This window comes from Salvia hispanica, chromosome 3 (assembly GCF_029641045.1).
Source record: "Salvia hispanica isolate PSC_SH4W2 chromosome 3, Shi_PSC_v1, whole genome shotgun sequence".
NCBI classification, from domain to species: Eukaryota; Viridiplantae; Streptophyta; class Magnoliopsida; order Lamiales; family Lamiaceae; genus Salvia; species Salvia hispanica.
In genome coordinates, this window is record NC_142694.1 from 60,389,802 (window position 1) to 60,407,374 (window position 17,573).

The 17,573-nt window shown below is 34.3% G+C and overlaps 2 protein-coding genes, 1 long non-coding RNA gene and 1 pseudogene across 3 annotated transcripts; 3 read left to right on the forward strand and 1 right to left on the reverse strand.

The window, feature by feature from the left end:
- The first annotated feature begins 3,978 nt into the window (after positions 1-3,978).
- LOC148931191 (uncharacterized) lies at positions 3,979-5,610 on the forward strand. The gene is made up of 6 exons (XR_016136459.1): positions 3,979-4,087; positions 4,188-4,245; positions 4,326-5,054; positions 5,131-5,209; positions 5,279-5,391; positions 5,545-5,610. It is a non-coding gene; the product is annotated as an uncharacterized LOC148931191 (long non-coding RNA).
- A 107-nt stretch (positions 5,611-5,717) lies between these two features.
- Positions 5,718-7,567, forward strand: LOC125215673 (MLO-like protein 4). The gene is made up of 8 exons (XM_048117169.2): positions 5,718-5,837; positions 5,943-5,992; positions 6,183-6,223; positions 6,291-6,461; positions 6,541-6,576; positions 6,649-6,716; positions 6,781-6,841; positions 6,911-7,567. The coding sequence occupies exons 1-8, from the start codon at positions 5,791-5,793 to the stop codon at positions 7,049-7,051; spliced, it is 615 nt and encodes a 204-aa protein (XP_047973126.2). The 5' UTR covers positions 5,718-5,790; the 3' UTR covers positions 7,052-7,567.
- A 1,946-nt stretch (positions 7,568-9,513) lies between these two features.
- On the reverse strand, positions 9,514-11,943 carry LOC125215675 (uncharacterized; annotated as a pseudogene).
- A 1,416-nt stretch (positions 11,944-13,359) lies between these two features.
- On the forward strand, positions 13,360-17,287 carry LOC125215674 (26S proteasome non-ATPase regulatory subunit 4 homolog). Its single transcript, XM_048117170.2, has 11 exons — positions 13,360-13,516; positions 13,626-13,739; positions 13,986-14,091; positions 14,416-14,530; positions 14,613-14,822; positions 14,907-15,201; positions 15,625-15,748; positions 15,884-15,987; positions 16,135-16,203; positions 16,789-16,866; positions 16,985-17,287. Exons 1-10 carry the CDS (start codon positions 13,505-13,507, stop codon positions 16,831-16,833), a joined length of 1,194 nt encoding a protein of 397 aa, XP_047973127.1. The 5' UTR covers positions 13,360-13,504; the 3' UTR covers positions 16,834-16,866; positions 16,985-17,287.
- Positions 17,288-17,573: the final 286 nt, after the last annotated feature.

Genomic DNA, 17,573 nt, shown 5'->3' on the forward strand with positions numbered 1-17,573 from the left:
CCTTATCTCTATACTTTTCTCTCCGTGATTTGCTTGTTTTTAGTTGTTTACTGTTTTTAATATTTACTGTTTTCAAAAAGTTTCCAATAATTCTTGCTTCTCCAGATAGTAATTGAGTTCTAGTAGAAGATAGACACTTTGTGTACATCTTCCCTGTGTTCGATACCCGGTACTAACCTTTTGCTATACTATACCTACTCTGTATACTTGCAGGTATTTATAGTGCAAATAAAAAATGCATCACCATCTATTTTTGTTTTCTAATACAAGAATATTATAATAATATATCACTGAATATTTCAATGTGTAAAATAAAACTTAGGAGCTCCTACAATAAAATTTAGGAGCTCAACAATTATATTTCTTATATCTTGATGTGGTGTTTTACTATTTATTGAACTAAATATGTTCAGAGTGTATGTTAACTGTATGTTAACTTTGTTAACATAATTTAATTATAATTATTAAAATAAAATATATATTTGTTTATATATGATAACTTTATTTACAATAGAGATCTAACAATGTTCTAATTAATTCATTCTACTTTATTTCAAAACTTATTTAATTTTGTTCATGAAACAATTTAAAATTAAAGTGAATAAAATAAAATGTCGTGCATCGTACGGGTGTGAAACTAGTTGGAGATAAACTTAATCATGCACTAAAGCAATGGATTTTAAAAAAATTAAAACGGATTTAAAAACCATTTTTGTCATGTAAATTTAAGACTATTATTTTTTTTGATAATCATTAATATATATTATGAATCAACTATTACAGTAATTAACAAACTACATAGCTAAATATTTATATTTAATTGTAAAATAATTTGATAACTTAAATAGCATTAAATGTTTTTTAAATAAATTTTTATTCAATCATTCTATAGTTTAATTTTAGTTTTTTCTTTGTCTTTTATGTGATTCTTTCATAACTTTTTTTTTCATTGAGTTTTATGAAACATTTATTTTATAGTATATCAAAAAATATAAAAAATACATATTTATTCTATAATTTAATTTTAGTTTTTTCATTGTCTTTTGTGCTATTCTTTCATAACTTTTTTTCATTGAGTTTTATGAAACATTTATTTTATAGTATATCAAAAAATATAAAAAAAATAAAAATTTATCTTATTCAGATTTGAATTGAATTATAAAATAATATCTTGCATTATCTTTTAATTTTTATGTTATTTTCCTTACTCTTTATTAAATGTGATATTTTATATTTTAATTGAGCAAGGAACTCTATTATTTTATATAAAGAAAAAGAAAAGAAAAAATATAACTATATACTTTTTAAATACTTATTAAATACTCCCTTCGTCCCGCTTTAGCAGTCCCATTGACTTTTCTGCCTTCTTTTTGTAAAAATGATAAAAAATAGTTAAAGGGGTGAAATGGTAAATTAAGAGAGAGAATAATATAGAGAAGAGTCTTATCTACATTATTGTGTCTCTTACTTTACCATTTCTCCACTTTAACTATTTTTTATTATTTTTACAAAAAAAATGGCAGAAAAGTCAATGGAACTGCTAAAGCGGGACGGAGGGAGTAGAAGATTTAAAGAACATACAATTATTTTTTTATTGAGATTCGAGTGTATTGTTTCAAAAATTGAAAATCAAATAAATTATTATTTAATATGAAAATAATTGGATGAATCCACTTTTCTAATTTTAGATTATCTCAATGTATCATATATCAATGCAAAAATTGAAAATCAAATAAATTATTATTTAATACGAAAATAATTGGATGAATCCACTTTTCTAATTTTAGATTTTTTCAATGTATCATACGGAGTATATCAACGAATTGATTAAAAAAATATAAAAGAATCATAAACTCTACTAATACGATATCAAATAGTATTACTTTTTTAGAGTTAGGAATTTTATTATTCGAAAAAAAATGAGAAAATATTAAATATATAGCTTTAAAATATTAAATACATGAGTTAAGAACATATGATTATTTTTTTATTGAGTTGTAATGTTATAAAAAAATCTAAAATTTTGGAATGTAAAAATTAATATCTAACTTATGAAAATTTTTAAATCAAAACCGCATATATAATTAGTATTAATACATCATAGATCAAATTTTAATACTTTAATGATTTGTTATTAAATTATTTAAAGTAAAATTTATAAAACTAATTTGTAAAGAAATCCGGTATTTTTTATTTGCTAATAAAATTATACTAATATTTTAAAATTTTAAATAATATCATTTTTAATAAATGTAATAAAAGGGGAATAGATGAAAACATTATTATCCAGTCACATTTTTAAAAGATTGTATGACACACATGTTATTAGATGCATGCATAATATATGCATAATCAACATTAATATCCTTAAATAGGTTATAGGCGTATTGAATAAACAAATTAATCGTAGGGGTACTAAAGATTAAAGAACATACATAAAACAAAATTTTAATTAAAAATACAATATAATATTCAATTACTATTTTAATCCCATTATGGTATTGCTATTACGTCACTAAAACATTTTTCTAAAAGTAATCTATCTGTCAAGTCTGTCATACTTCTTATATAAGTAATAAAGACTTATTATAATTACGGTTCAAATAAAAAAAGATTCATATGTCACTGAGTAAAACATTTAGTTCAGTATAAATATAACTTTTACATTGGAGTTAAACAATTACTGTCGTTGAAATAAGTCGAATTTTTTTAAGAATGTAAGGAAATTTGAACCATTAATTTTATTATTATTATTATTATTATTATTATTATTTTTATTAAATATTTTAAAAATAGGGCAAATTGCTTATAAAGTCATGAACTTTTAAAATAATTTTTTTTTTCTGTGAACTTTAAATGTTGCATGAAAAATCATGAACTTTACTGGACTGTGCAAATTTCTCATCTGACCTGACCCAATAGATTTCCGGCACAATTACTTATCCTACATGGAGCGCCGGAGGCGTGACTTGACAAAATCCACTAATTCTTATTGTTTCTCTTCTATCCTTGCAATCTCTGTCCCTGGACTTATCACAAATATACAAGTAACACAAATGAAAACATACAAATCGAATTAAGCATACAAATCAACATAAACATACAAATCGAATTCTACAAATCAAATTTAGCATAGCATTATTTCCGCAGTTCGAATTGAACCCTAAATTTGTCATTTGTCAAGTCACGCCTCCGGCGCACGTAGGATAAGCTTGTGTTTGAAATCTATCAGGTCAGGTCGGATAAGAAATTTACACGGTCCAATAAATTCATGACTTTTCATGCAAAATTTAAAGTTCACGAGAAAATCAAACTATTTTGAAAGTTCATGACCGTACGTACAATTTGCCCTTAAAAGTATTAAGTACACTTTCATAATCAGAACATACTGTGATTGCATAATTTTATTCAGATAGATATGAAGTTATATGCAAAACAATTTGAATTTTGTCTCTAAAATAATAACCACGTAATGCATGGGTATATCTTTTGAAAGCTAAAAAGTAAAAGAATGAAACAGGACATGAAAAATGCCATATTTGATACACTAGTCTATTCTCAATAAAAAAAATGTAAAATAATTATCATAATTTTCTCTATAAATAGTGAATTTTAATGCTTGCTTTTAGTACATAACCTACTGCTGACCTGGTCATGAAATACATACAGTCGTGTAGCATTTATTTAATAAAAAAAATAATAGTAATTGTGCAGATCATGGATTTCCCACGCCAACGTTTTTTGAGCTCAAATCTCTGCATTTTATTGTATAAATTTTGATGGTTGATGAAAAGGGCCCATATTGCCTTGTGCCACCCTTTTGTACAACACTCCATGCTGCCAATTTTTAATGCTGAAGATGTCATGGTGACTACCTAGGCCAATTGAGTCGACATTCAAACAGATCAATTGTGATTCTATAATCTCCCAAAATCATTTTGGTGGTTAAAGATTCAATATTTTATTGATGGAAAGTAAGGAGGAAAGATCTTTGGCAAGGACACCCACCTGGGCTGTGGCCACGGTTATCACTCTTTTGGTTTCCATTAGCTTCTTGCTTCATACAGGTTTGAAGAAGTTTGGGGTGGTAAGTCTTTTTTTCCTGTATGTTTGTGTGTGTAACAATGGTGGATTTTTAAAGGCTTCTTGGATTATTGAATTTTTAACTAATGTATTCTTGTGTGTAGTGGTTGGATAGGACTAAAAGGAAGCATCTTCTTGCTGCCTTGGACAAGATCAAAGAAGGTGCTCTTTTGTGGCATATTAGTAGTCTTTTGATATTCTTGTGTTTTGGTTTCATGAGATGCTTCTTTTGTGTGAAGCAGAGTTAATGGTATTTGGGCTCCTCTCAGTGTTTATGGGTCATTGGATTACTTTTGTGGCCAAAATTTGTATCAAGCCGTTGACATTGATGAGCAGCCGCTTCTATCCATGTTCTCTTAAATCTGCACAACAAGAAGCTCTTGATAGACATACTGTTGCTTTTAGGTTTGGTCATTTTAATTCCTCGATTTCACGCTTGTTGTTGGAAGACCTAGATTATGATTATTGCCCTAAGGTACGTAGATAGTTTCTTGTCTTATTTCCGCTTTCTGCCCACTCAACCTGGATAATCTTCCTTGCTTTATGTGGTGTTAGATGGTTTAGTATATTCATTCATCACGATTATTTATCTTCCTTAATTGAAAGAGTCTGATAGTGAGTTTTCTTTCCCACATTGAATGTTAAACTGAATGTGTCGTGGACCTTTAAATGGATTTGAATATTGGTCCAATATTACAAAACAAATGATCATACAAAAGACTCTTAATTTATGAAACCATATCTGATGCATGAGTAACATCTGAAATGAAGCTAGAATCATGTCCAGATGAATGTTTACAACCTCAAAATCAAATGCCGAAGGGAGGGTCTCATAATCCACCTCTTTCTCTCAGGATCGTGAACCATTTGCTTCACACGAGAGCCTTGAGCAGCTCCATCGGTTCTTGTTTGTTTTGGGCGTTACTCATGTCTCTTACAGTTTCTTAGCTATCGCACTAGCCATGATCAAGGTCGGTATTTCATCTCCACATTAAATCTTGACATTACTTTGGCGCGCATGTGCAAAATTTGTTGTCCTGGATGCAGATTTATAGTTGGAGAACATGGGAAAATACTGCCAAAAAATTCGTTCTTCGTGGCCTGATAACTGAGGATACATCTGCTGGTAGTTGATATGATGCTGTCATATATTTGGCAAAATTTATATTCATAACTGATGGAATTTGCAAAATAGAAGTAGATAATGAAGATGTCGGAACAGATGGTGAGCCAATAAGGCGCATATCGAGTTTTGTTGCTCATCACACATCTCATCCTTGGAGTCGGAACAGACTTCTTGTTTGGCTGGTACGTCAACACAAAGTCTCACAGATTACATATGTTGACATGAGTTAGAGAGCAACAAGGACAACACTAGGCTATTTAGGAATTGAGTCATTAGGAAGCTTTAGCCATGAATAATACTACCAATGAAATTCATGTGCTCCTGTATCTACTTAGCTTTGTTTCAGCCGCCAATTCTGGAGTTCTATAAGCCAAGCTGATTATATGACACTGCGACTAGGCTTCATTACTGTAAGTTGTTAAATTCTATTGTCAATTGTTGTAACATAGTTTTAATGAATTTGGAAGAGCCAATTATTGGTTTTCACAAAGGGAATTAATGTATAAGATTCTTTTTCTTTGATTTGGCTTTTATCTTTGCAGACTCATCAATTACCGTTCACTTACGACTTCCATAATTACATGCTTCGGAGCATGGAGGAAGAGTTTCGAGATATTGTAGGCATCAGGTACTAGAATAATATAAAACGCTGCAAAGACTCGTTCGTCTATAGAGCTACATTAGTTGAAGAGACTAAGTGAACGCATATAACATTTCCTCGCATCTTTTGCAGTATCCCGCTCTGGATTTTTGCTATCACATGCATTGCTCTAGGATTTCATGGTAAGATCCTCTTACTGTTACTAGACTAAATATTGTCTATAAATATGCACTAAAGCAATTTACCTGTGTTCTTGTCATTAGTCGACTGAATGCATTCACCGTTTTCTTGTGATGACAAATTTCAGTTAAAAATCGTAATCACTTGTGCTCTTAAGTTACTGTTCTAAGGTGTACTGTTCTCTGGCATCAGGAACAAATGTATACTTCTGGATCTCTTTCTCTCCCATCATTGTAAGTTTGCGACTTTTTTCTTGCGAATCTTCCTCATCTATCAATAGCTTACGCCATGCTTAAGCAGTTGATCCTTCTACTGGGCACAAAGCTACACCGAATAGTTGTAAAGTTGGCTGTTGAAATCATGGAGCCAAGCCAGTGGACAGAAATTCGGACGTTCAATCTAAGGGACGAGCTCTTCTGGTTTGGAAAGCCCAGGCTGCTTCTTTGGTTGATACAATTCATATCATTTCAGGTTAGGTTACATTACTAGGATTTAGATTCAAAAGAATATAGGTATTCTAGGCAACAATGTTGTTGTGTTTTTTTTGCAGAATGCATTCGAGATGGCAACGTATATATGGTCATTGGTAAGACTTGATCTTCATATACAAGTTTAGAATGTTAGGATAATAAACACATCATTTGTGTTTGGTGTCCAGTGGGAGATAAGGGCGGCATCATGCTACACCGAAGATCACACATTCCTGGCGATTCGGTTGATATTTGGGTAATGTGTTCCCAGTCATGGTCTGTTGTGTAAAGATGGAAGTCTAAAGGGAATTTTTGTGCAGGGTGGTGTCGCAGTTCTGGTGTAGCTTCATCACTTTCCCTCTCTATGTCATTGTAGCTCAGGTACAACGCGGCTCTTGCATCCATTTCCATCCAATCCCCTGTTGTTTGTTATTCCTTGTTGCGTTGCAGATGGGGTCCAAGTTCAAGAAGACCATTGTGTCCGCCCATGTGAGGCAATCGCTTCATGGATGGCGGAGGAAGGTGAATACTAGGCACAAACCTGGTCCCGGTCCCCATCCTCGAACGACACCAGCGACTCCACTAGCATAGAAAGGAGCTCCAGCATCAGTTTGGATTCTGATCAAAATGGCTCCTTGAGGCATGCTCGGGCCTACATCCAACGAGGAGCTTCAGTATCTCGTGCATTCCGATCCAGAGCCGGAGGTATGATATGTTGTGGATTGAAACGGGTGATCAAGTAACCAATGGCCAAGACTGCTTCGAGATTAGGCTGCCTTTTTTTTTACACAGATTTTCATGTATGAGACTGTTGCAGAATCAACAGATGAAATCTCATTTTATAGCGGAATAACACGTTGGGAAAATGTCTTACTTTAATGACTTGCGTTTTGTCATCAGTTCAATACATGTAGAGATTCCCAAAACTTACCGGACCGCCGGTCTAGAACCGGAACTGGCAACACGGTTCAGAATCGGCTGTCAGTTCCATGGTTATCAAGGGCCGGTTCAGGTTCATGAGTTCGGCAAACCGCCGGTTACCCAGTTCAAATGTAAGTTTCAGGCCATATGTTTTCGGCGTAGGGTGGCAGAAATAGACAGTTTTTCGTCAAGCCCGGCCGGTTTTGTCAGGAACCGGTGGTTTGGATAAGGTTGCAGATGGCAGGCATAGGGCGGCAGGAGTAGGCTTGAAAACCAGTCAGAAACCGCCGTTTTTTGTAAGAAACAGTGGACTGAACCGGTGTATTTTGACAGAAAACCGGCAGATTTTGAATTTTTTTTTATTTTTTAAATATCAGATTTTCCCTTATTTTGCTTATATAAATACCCATTCCTCATCATTTCTACTCACTCCATTCTTATGGTGGCAAGTATTTCTCATCTTAATCTCAATTTCTCTATTCTCTACCTCTATTCTCTCCATCTTAATTTCTCTATTCTCTATCTCTATTCTCTCCAATTTGCTCAAGTTGTTTATTTGTTAACTTGTTCTTGTGCTCATAATTTACTTAAGTTGTTCATTATTTATCATAATCGATAGCTCATACTACTTTCACTTTGCAATATGTATTCTTCTCTTGGTGGTTAATATGCAAATATAATTGTATAATATTAGTATATTGAGCATCGCATATACGCAAGCAATTGAGCATTGCGGTCCGCGGATACATAGGCAACTCAACTTAAATTTTAGGCTAAAGTTGAGCTCAAGTCCTTTTTTCTTTATTTTTTTTTCATTTGTTTCAACTTTAAAGTTAATATGAAAATACAATTGTATAATTGTATTTGTATATACTTTAGGAGTGGCAAAATGGGTAGCGGGTAATGGGTAATTCCCATTTCGACCTGATATCTGCTACCCGGCGATAACGGGAAATGGGGCGGGATCGGGTAGTATGTTTTAGAGTTTTGCGGTAGCGGGTATACCCGTTAGTCCCGATATTATTAGTATTAGCTATATACAATCTTTTAATACTTTATGGAATCTAAGCGTTTTAAGAGATCTTTTGAAACATTTTTATATCCCAATGAATATTTAGTTGAAAACTCAGCGGAACTAGCTATAGAGTTCCCCTCACTTTTTTTCCTAATCTATTCAAACTTACCATCAAAATTAATAAAGTAAATTAATTAGGAAACATTGTCGTCTATGAGGGTTTTCAAATTTTCTATTTTAGTTAATTAGTAGTAGCAAATATTTTATGTCCCATAAATTTATTTTCTTATGAATTAATTTTCGGGTCGGGTACGGGTACCCACAATGTCGGGTACGGGATACCCGACACGGGTATCGGGTAATCCCGATATGTTACGGGGCGGGTATTGAGACAAATAATTTGGCTGAAATCGAGTATGGGTACCTGACTTGTCGGGTGCGGGTACCCACGGGTAGCCCGTTTTGCAAACCTTAATACTCTAGTCGGTGATGAAGACTTCTCTATAAGACTAAATCCAAAAGACTTTTGACAATTCTACCATGATTGTTAATTATTAGACTAAACTCAACATTTAAGGTTGAATTGCTAAATGTGTTCTCAATTTCGTCATCTAGAAAAATCTCATTCGCCGACCAAGAGTACATACTATGTACTTTTAACTTTATTGTTCTAGACTTCAATTTTTTTTTAATTTGTAAATAATCTCATTGTTCTAGACTTCAATTTTTTTTTTATTTGTAAATAATCTCGTTATAGTCTCGTTGTAATTTACATTCAAGTATATTTGAATTTATTGTTCAAGACTTCAACTTAAGTTTTTACATACAAGTATATTTAAGTTTTTTTTTTTAATTGTAAATAGTAATCGTTCTAAGTTTTAACTTGTATAATTGTATCGTAGTCTCATTGAAATTTACATTAAGGGCTCGTTTGGTAGTATTTACGGGATTTCCTCAAATTCTTAGATTAATGTTAATCCTATAGATTTAAATAACTAATCCCTATTAGTATGGCGTTTGATAGAAGTCCATTATGGGTTATTACAATGTGTGGTAGGCATATTATACTGTGCTGATTATTTGTATAAACGATTGTGGAGACAACCTTGCCCCCACTTTACAAAATGAAAAGACATTTAACCCCTCGTCCGTCCTTGCTCCTCTGGTTCTTGGAGCGCAGAAAATCAGTCGTCGCCATCTCCAGACCAGTTCCTCCATATGCATTATTTCCGATGGCTTCTAAGGGACAACAAAAGCTCACGAACGAGGGAAGTCCTAGTGGTATCGTTGTATCCATTTCATTAATCGTCTTTTCTAGGTCGATAAATGAATAAGCATATAACATGTTCTTTTCGGGCATATTGTTCGACTCCATTGAATTCCTTGCTGTTGAACTGCGAAGATAAACCCTGTTTAACGAGCCAGGGACACGAGCTACGTAGAAAACGTAAATGGTTGCAAAGTTAGGTCAAGTTACCTGCAGCTCAATGGAGAGGTGTACATTCCGCCCGATGCAACCGTGATGAGCATTGGGTGCAGCCTTCTCTAGCAATGGCAGCATGAGCTCGGTCATGGCGTACGTGCCAAGAACATTCACCGCGAAATTCATCTTGTGCCTAGTTTTTTTAAAATGGCAAAAACCGTCTTAGTAGATAGAGGAACGTTATGCTATACACAGTCGTGAATGTGGGTTTACCCTTCGGAGGTAGTGAGACGGTTTTGCTCGAGCACACCGGCATTGTTAACCTTCAAAGATGGATCAAATCATCCAAAATTAGGAGACTAAAAAGTAACAAAGATGGTTGAAGTATCAAAATTTACCAGAATATGCACAGCCTCATCCTTCACTGAAAATCGCAACGCCAGAGTTTTCACATCGCCAATGCAAGAAACATCACAAATCTGCAAGAAACGGGGCGAGTAAACGCAGGTCCAAGTGTGGAAACGACGCAGAAAATGATACAATACCTCCAAATGGACATTCTTATTGCCCGTTGCAGACTGGATCTTTGAGCGTGCAGCCTCGCCCCTCTCCTTGCTCCGGCACACTATATACACCATTGCTCCACTTCAAAAACACGAAAAAACAAGGCATGTAAGATTTGTATGATATGGCAGTGGAGAATGGAAGATATATTGCAAGAAAGTCGAACCGTGCAGCTAGGCCCTCTGCAGTTGTAGAGCCAATGCCAGAATTCGCCCCTGTCACAACGCAATTCTTCCCTTCGATTCATGCTTGATGTCTTCTGATCTGAAATTCTTTGAATGCTCCCTGACAATTCACACACACACATGTTTGATTATGTGAAGGTGAAGACAAGTTTGATTGTATGATTTTGTTTACCAACAAGAATAAAGCCTACTTTGTCTACATGAAACAAATCAAGATTGATAAAGAATTTCAACACACACACAAAACTTAGATAAGCAGAACAATGATGCTTTTTACTATCAACAAATTTGGTCATTAATTCATTTACTAACAAGAGCAAAGTTGACAAAGAATTTAAAACTACACACAAATCAGGAGTAGAACAATGATGCTTTCAAACAGTCAACAAGTTTGATCATCGAACATTGACTAACAAGAGTAAAGTTGATTCTTTTTTACACAACACATCTCAAAATCAGAAATATCCCAAATCAAGATTTCACAAAGAGATCTCACACACAACTTAGATGGAGCAACAATGATCAATTTCAAACAGTCACAAGTTTGATCATTAGAACAGTTACTAACAAGAGTAAAGTTGATTAATTAGCAACTTTGTCTTCATAAAGCAAAATCAAGAGTTGATCATGAATTCATTCACTAAAAAGGACCAAAAGTTATATAATTTCTGACATAAACACAGCTCAATTGTTTGCAATATGAGTCAACTTAGTCTCCACAAAACAAATCAAGGTTTGACAAACAAATAACCGCAGCTAAAATATTCCTAAATATCCATAGCAGAATACACAACCCCCAGAAAAGATTAGTTTTTTTTACATAATTAGGAAAATGGGACTCACAGAAAACCCTTTTTGGTAAAATTCTGGTATCTATAAACCCCAAATGCTATTGATCTTCATGTCTGCAATCACAGCACCAAAACGACAATGTATTAAGAAAAAAAAAAAAAGGGTAAGCTAAAATTTTCTACTTTTTTCCCTTTACCTTGAGATGAAACATGGCGACTGATGAAATTGAAATACGAATTTGAATGTGAATTGAAAAATCGGATTTTTCCATCAATTGGGAGTAGACGAAGAAATGCTAGCGTGTAGGAGGGCAAATTGGGCATACAGCTCCACAAAACTAAAGCGGAGAAGTAGAGAAAAAATAATACCTCAAGATTTGTGAGATAGTGAAATGCAAGGATCGGCGAATCTAGTCTCAAACTCCGCGAGATCCGGATATTTTGTGCCGGGTCCGCCGAGAAAATCGCCCTCTACCAAACTGTGGAGAAGAGATGATAACTCCAGAAACAGAGGGCTTTTGCGTGCCGGTATGGCATTTTACGCCCTACCTAACGAGCCCTAAGTTAATAAAAGCAATTGTCATCTTTATTAATTTTGTTTGGATTTTATTTATGCACTTTTTAGTTTGTATAGTTAATTAAAGACTCAAAATTCAAATGACAAAAATAAAAAAGAACCACCGAACCGTCCACAAACCGGCAGTTTTGAACCGTGGACATGTCATGCTTATATTTTGACCAATAATATAACTCTCAATTAACAAGAGGAGTGATCAATTGCTAACTTATCATTTAATTGCTAACTACAACTAATTTAAGGCCACAGGATTTTAGAAAACGTGTGATCTACAATTTGCTACGTGTAATTTTCATTTTTATTAATAAAACAAAAAAAGATAAAAAAAACTCCAAATTAGGGTTTTGGATGAAAATGTCAATATAGTATTTCGAAAATATCAACACAATGCTTTGAGAATGCCAACACAATGCTTTAAGAATGTTAACTCATTGCTTATATTGACATTTTACATGTATTATATTGACATATTTTATATAGTATGTTGACATTTCTGCTTGTACGAAAAAATTAAAAATTTTCGAATTTTTTTTAAAATTTCGACGTCGGAACATATGCATGTAGGATATCGTTGGAATCCTTATGAAATTATCTTTAATTTGGTATATGTTATATGAATTTAAAGTTTTGGGATTTCTTTTAAAAGTTAGTTATAACTAAACATGTAGTTAATTGACATTAATACCCCTATTGATATTTTTTTAAATTAATTCTATGACCTTATTGACGTTTTTTATTGATCGTATTGACATTTAGAGATTAATGATCTAAGTCCTTAATTTGAATATCTAATGACTATTATTTAGTTGTAGTTAGCAATTAAGTTATAAGTTAGCAATATAACGCCCCAATTAACAATGATAAATATCCAATCACTAATAAATTTTTGGTTATCCTTTTACAAATATATTTGAGACGTTGAACATGCCAAATTACTACTCCCTCCGTCCCGGCTAAGATGACACATTGCTTAGCCGGCACGAGATTTTAGGAGTTATTGGTTAAAGCGTTTAATTGGAGAGAGAGAGAAGGTGAGTGTGAGTATTAAAGTAGAGAGATAAAGAAAGATGGATATTTTAATAGGAGTGTGAAAAAGTGGTTTAGTGTATTAATTGGAGAGAAAAAGTTACCAAAAAAGGAAATGTGTCATCTTAGTTGGGACAAACTAAAAAGGAAAACGTGTCATCTTGAGCGAGACGGAGGGAGTACTAATGAATTGTTTGCTTTCTTGCTCTACTTCGCAACTGTTTATCCTATTTCATAATGTACTTAAGAAATACTTTTTGTAGCCAAATTACAATTCAAATGTTAAGAAATTTCCTAGACTAACGTATAAATACACATAGCCGATGGGTCTAACTATAATTTTTGAGACATGAGAGGGGTCAAATTGATCAAACCGGAAAGTAAATAAAGAAACCCTTCTTCTATAATTGGAAAAATGTTACTCCATATTTACTGCCCCTCTTCCAAGTAACCCCAAATTCTCTCACAAAACAATCTAATTTCTCCTCATTTTTTTTGGCTGTGTTTGTATCCCTCCACTTCGATTCCAATTCTCTGCAACCATGGTGCTCGAGGTCTGTGCTTCATTTCATTTCAATTGGCTGCATTTACAAATCAGGTTTCAGTTCTTCCTTCTCCGTAGTTACGAATCGCTAACTGTTCGATTTTTCAATGGATTAATAGGCTACGATGATTTGCATTGACAATTCGGAGTGGATGCGTAACGGCGACTACTCCCCCACTCGCTTCGACGCTCAAAAGGACGCTGTTAGCTTAATTTCTGGAGCAAAGACTCAGGTTTTTCTTCTTCTTCTTCTTCTTCTTCTTCTTCTTCTTCTTCCAATTTTTCAGCTATTTCATATCCTCGGGTTCATTTTTTTTATCCGTTACGTGTTTGTGCTGTTGATAAGCGTATCAATTTCTATGCCCCGTATTGATTTGGATAATGGTTTTGGTTTTGGTTTAGTTGTGGTTAGTTTTTGCTAATTTTTTAGCTCTGCTCTATGCGTATCTTTCTTCTTCTTCTTATTATTATTTTCGTAGGCAAATCCAGAGAATACAGTAGGAGTGCTGACAATGGCTGGAAAGGGGGTTCGTGTCTTGGTCACTCCAACCAGTGATCTTGGCAAGATCTTGGCCTGTGCACACGGTTAGCCTTCTATCTATGTGAAAATTAATGTAATGGTATGTGGTAATTGGAAAATTTGAAGTTGTGAGCTGGTTTGATTAAGTTGTGCGGAAGTTGAAATTTTGTTGGTTGATTTGAGTTTGGGTTTAAGACGATGGATGGAACTCAATGAGCTTTCGGTTTCTTATGTATGTGGATTGTGGATGGTACTATTGAAGGCTCATGATTTGTTTTTTAGTCAGTTGTGGAAGCGTTTGTCTGTCAAATATTGTGTTTTTTATGCCATAATATTTATTTTCCCTGTAATTACCTTAGTTTAGCATAGTGCATTGGTGATCTGTGTAGGTATGGAAGTAGGTGGTGAGATGAACTTAGCAGCTGGGATCCAAGTTGCACAGTTGGCCCTCAAACATCGCCAAAATAAGAAGCAGCAGCAAAGGATCATCGTGTTTGTGGGAAGGTACTAGCCATTAAGTTATGTAATTTTGAAGTTTAATTTTTTTTTTCGTTAGTCTCTGAGGGAGTCATGTACTTTGTTGCAGTCCTGTTACATATGACAAGAAGGCGTTGGAGTTGATTGGAAGAAAATTGAAAAAGAATAGTGTAGCTCTTGATATTGTAAACTTTGGTGAAGAAGATGAAGAGAAGACAGAAAAGCTTGAGGCATTACTTGCTGCTGTAAATAACAACGATAGCAGTCATATTGTACATGTTCCTCCTGGTCCCAGTGCTCTTTCAGATGTGCTTATCAGGTTTTTCTCTACTTCAGGTTGCAACTTCTGTCAATGAAACTGAATCTATCATGTTATATCTTCTAATATTATTCTTTTGTGCAGCACCCCAATATTTACAGGTGATGGAGAAGGATCAAGTGGCTATGTTGCAGCTGCTGCTGGTGGCGGGTTAGGGTTTGAATTTGGCGTGGATCCAAACTTGGATCCTGAACTTGCTCTTGCACTTAGAGTATCAATGGAAGAGGAGAGAGCAAGACAAGAAGCAGCTGCAAAGAAGGCTGCAGAGGAAGCTGCAACAGGGGAAAAAGGCGAGCAATCTACTTCACAGGATGTAACCATGACCGAGAATGTGAACCCTGGAACAACTGAACCTGAAAAGAAGACCCATGATCTGACGGTTCGAGATCTCTTTTTACTAACTATTGTTTAGCATACACCCCCCCCCCCCCCCCCGGTGCGCGCGGGGGGGTATAGTAAGGGACACAAGAATATAAGGTTTTAGATCTTGTGCGAATCTGATGTGGCATGTTTAGAACTTTTTGAATGTTCACATTTTCCATACTATGCAACCATCCTTTTGAAAGATTGAATGTCAATTGTCTTTGTGGAATAAAGTACCATAAATTTGTTCTTTTTTATGCCAAAAAGTTTACTCTGTCATGTTTAGATACATAAAAAGGGGAAAAAATGCTTGACAAATTTCTTTTTATTTTGTCTATTTCTTTTTGGGTTTTGAATTTCTCAAAAATAATTTGGAGACTCTCTTGAATGCATGTGGCTTGTTCAGAATCCATTATTAACATAAGATATCTTCTTACAGGACGATGAGAATGCATTGTTACAGCAAGCCCTAGCTATGTCAATGGACGATTCTTCTTCCACGGTTGCTGTGAGGGATACTGACATGTCTGATGCATCTGCTGATGACCATGATTTACAACTTGGTGAGAGCTAAATGATCATTTGCCATTATCTTGCATTGACTTGTTTCTTTTTCCAAATTAACTTCTTTCTATATTCAGGATCTTAGTAGAATAATCTGCAGATCACTTAATACAAATTTACTTTTTTCCTTGTAGCTCTTCAATTGTCTGTGCAAGATAGTCAGGGTGATCAATCAAACCCAAATGATGTGAATACGATATTTCCAGATCAATCCTATATGTCCTCCATGCTGGCTCAAGTAATGTTAAAGTTATAGTTTTATTTTATTTTATTTCATAGCTTGCTGAATTGAGTGAATTATCTAATATGTAGTTACATGTTAAACAAGTTCAAGACATTAGACTGCTGGTTTATTATTTATTTAATGTTAGATTTGCTTCAACAGCTCCCAGGAGTTGATCCAAATGACCCTGCCATCAAAGATTTGCTTGCTTCCATCCAGAATCAGTCTGAGGTGAGTTGGAATAAAAAGTAGATTTCCGTATATTATGGCTGGTGATTTATATCATTTCTACCTTCTATTTCAGTTCCTTCTGGAACTTGCTTCGCTATTTGTATCATCTGGTTTAATCATATCTTCATTTAAGATGGAGTTTTACCAAAAAGTACATTTAGTTGCAGAGGTGTGTTACTTTGTTTGAGTGAACTCCCTCCATCCCACTCAAGATGTCCATCTTTCCTTTTTAGTTTGGCTCACTCAAGATGTCCACTTTCTATATTTGGAAATAAATCCCTCTCTACTCATTAAAATATTCATCAACTTTTTTCTCTCTACCTTACTCTACCTAACAACTTTTCCTAAAATCCCGTGCCACTTAAGAATGTGGACATCTTGTTGTGTGCTTTATGACATGATTGAATATAGCTCATTTTCTTCTGCTAGTGGAATTAAACACAATCTACAATCACAATTCAATATAAGCATATGTATTGCCTAGATAAAATCAACTACTGGTTTATGCAAATCTGTTGTAGTTTGTATGTTCTACGGAGTTATTACATACTCTTCGTATATCTCTAACATTCCCAGTTCTTGCAGAAGAAGGAAGAAGACAAAGAACCAAAAGAAGAGGAAAAGAAGTGAACGTGCTTTTAATTCATTGGCTATCACTGTCAGGTTTATTTCCTTTTTGATCGGAAATCACACGTCCATTTTGATGTTGTTTCAGTGAGCTTGCTATTTTTAATGTTAGCGAGCACATGATCACTTGGCTGAATGGTACTGTGTTGCATAGGTCAAGGGTATCGCTTATGAACAAAGTGATGACAAGTGTTCGAGTTGGCACTAAGGATGGGATGATAATTGTTGTCAGTCAAGAGGAATTTGCCATGAAAGACTACATCTTATGAACTGATGATCTAGCATTACTTAGTGAATTTGGATGTCAAAATTGTTGCATTTTATTTCAGGTAGTATTGGTGGATGGATATCCATCCATGGCTTACTCAAATTTTCTTATCCGGAACTATTTTCTTCTGTCCGTGTCGTGTTGTGATTTCTTCGGTATGATCTTCTTTGTTATCATCTCGTTTTTGCATCTTGGTCGTGGAAGGTCACTTCACTTGGTAAGACACCATGTGCATATTGAGATGTGCGTGTGAGATTAATGTATGAGTGAGAGATAAACATCAAGTCACAGTAGCTGTAGCTATATGCCTATATACTCCTCCGCGTCATAAAAATGGACTACTTTTGCATTTTGTCCCGTCCAATAAAAATAGACTATTACGGACTAACTTTTTTTCTTTAATTTGTTTGGTCATATTTGTTCATAACAATACTTCAATTACTTTTGCTTTATATTTCTTACTTACCAATTGAAC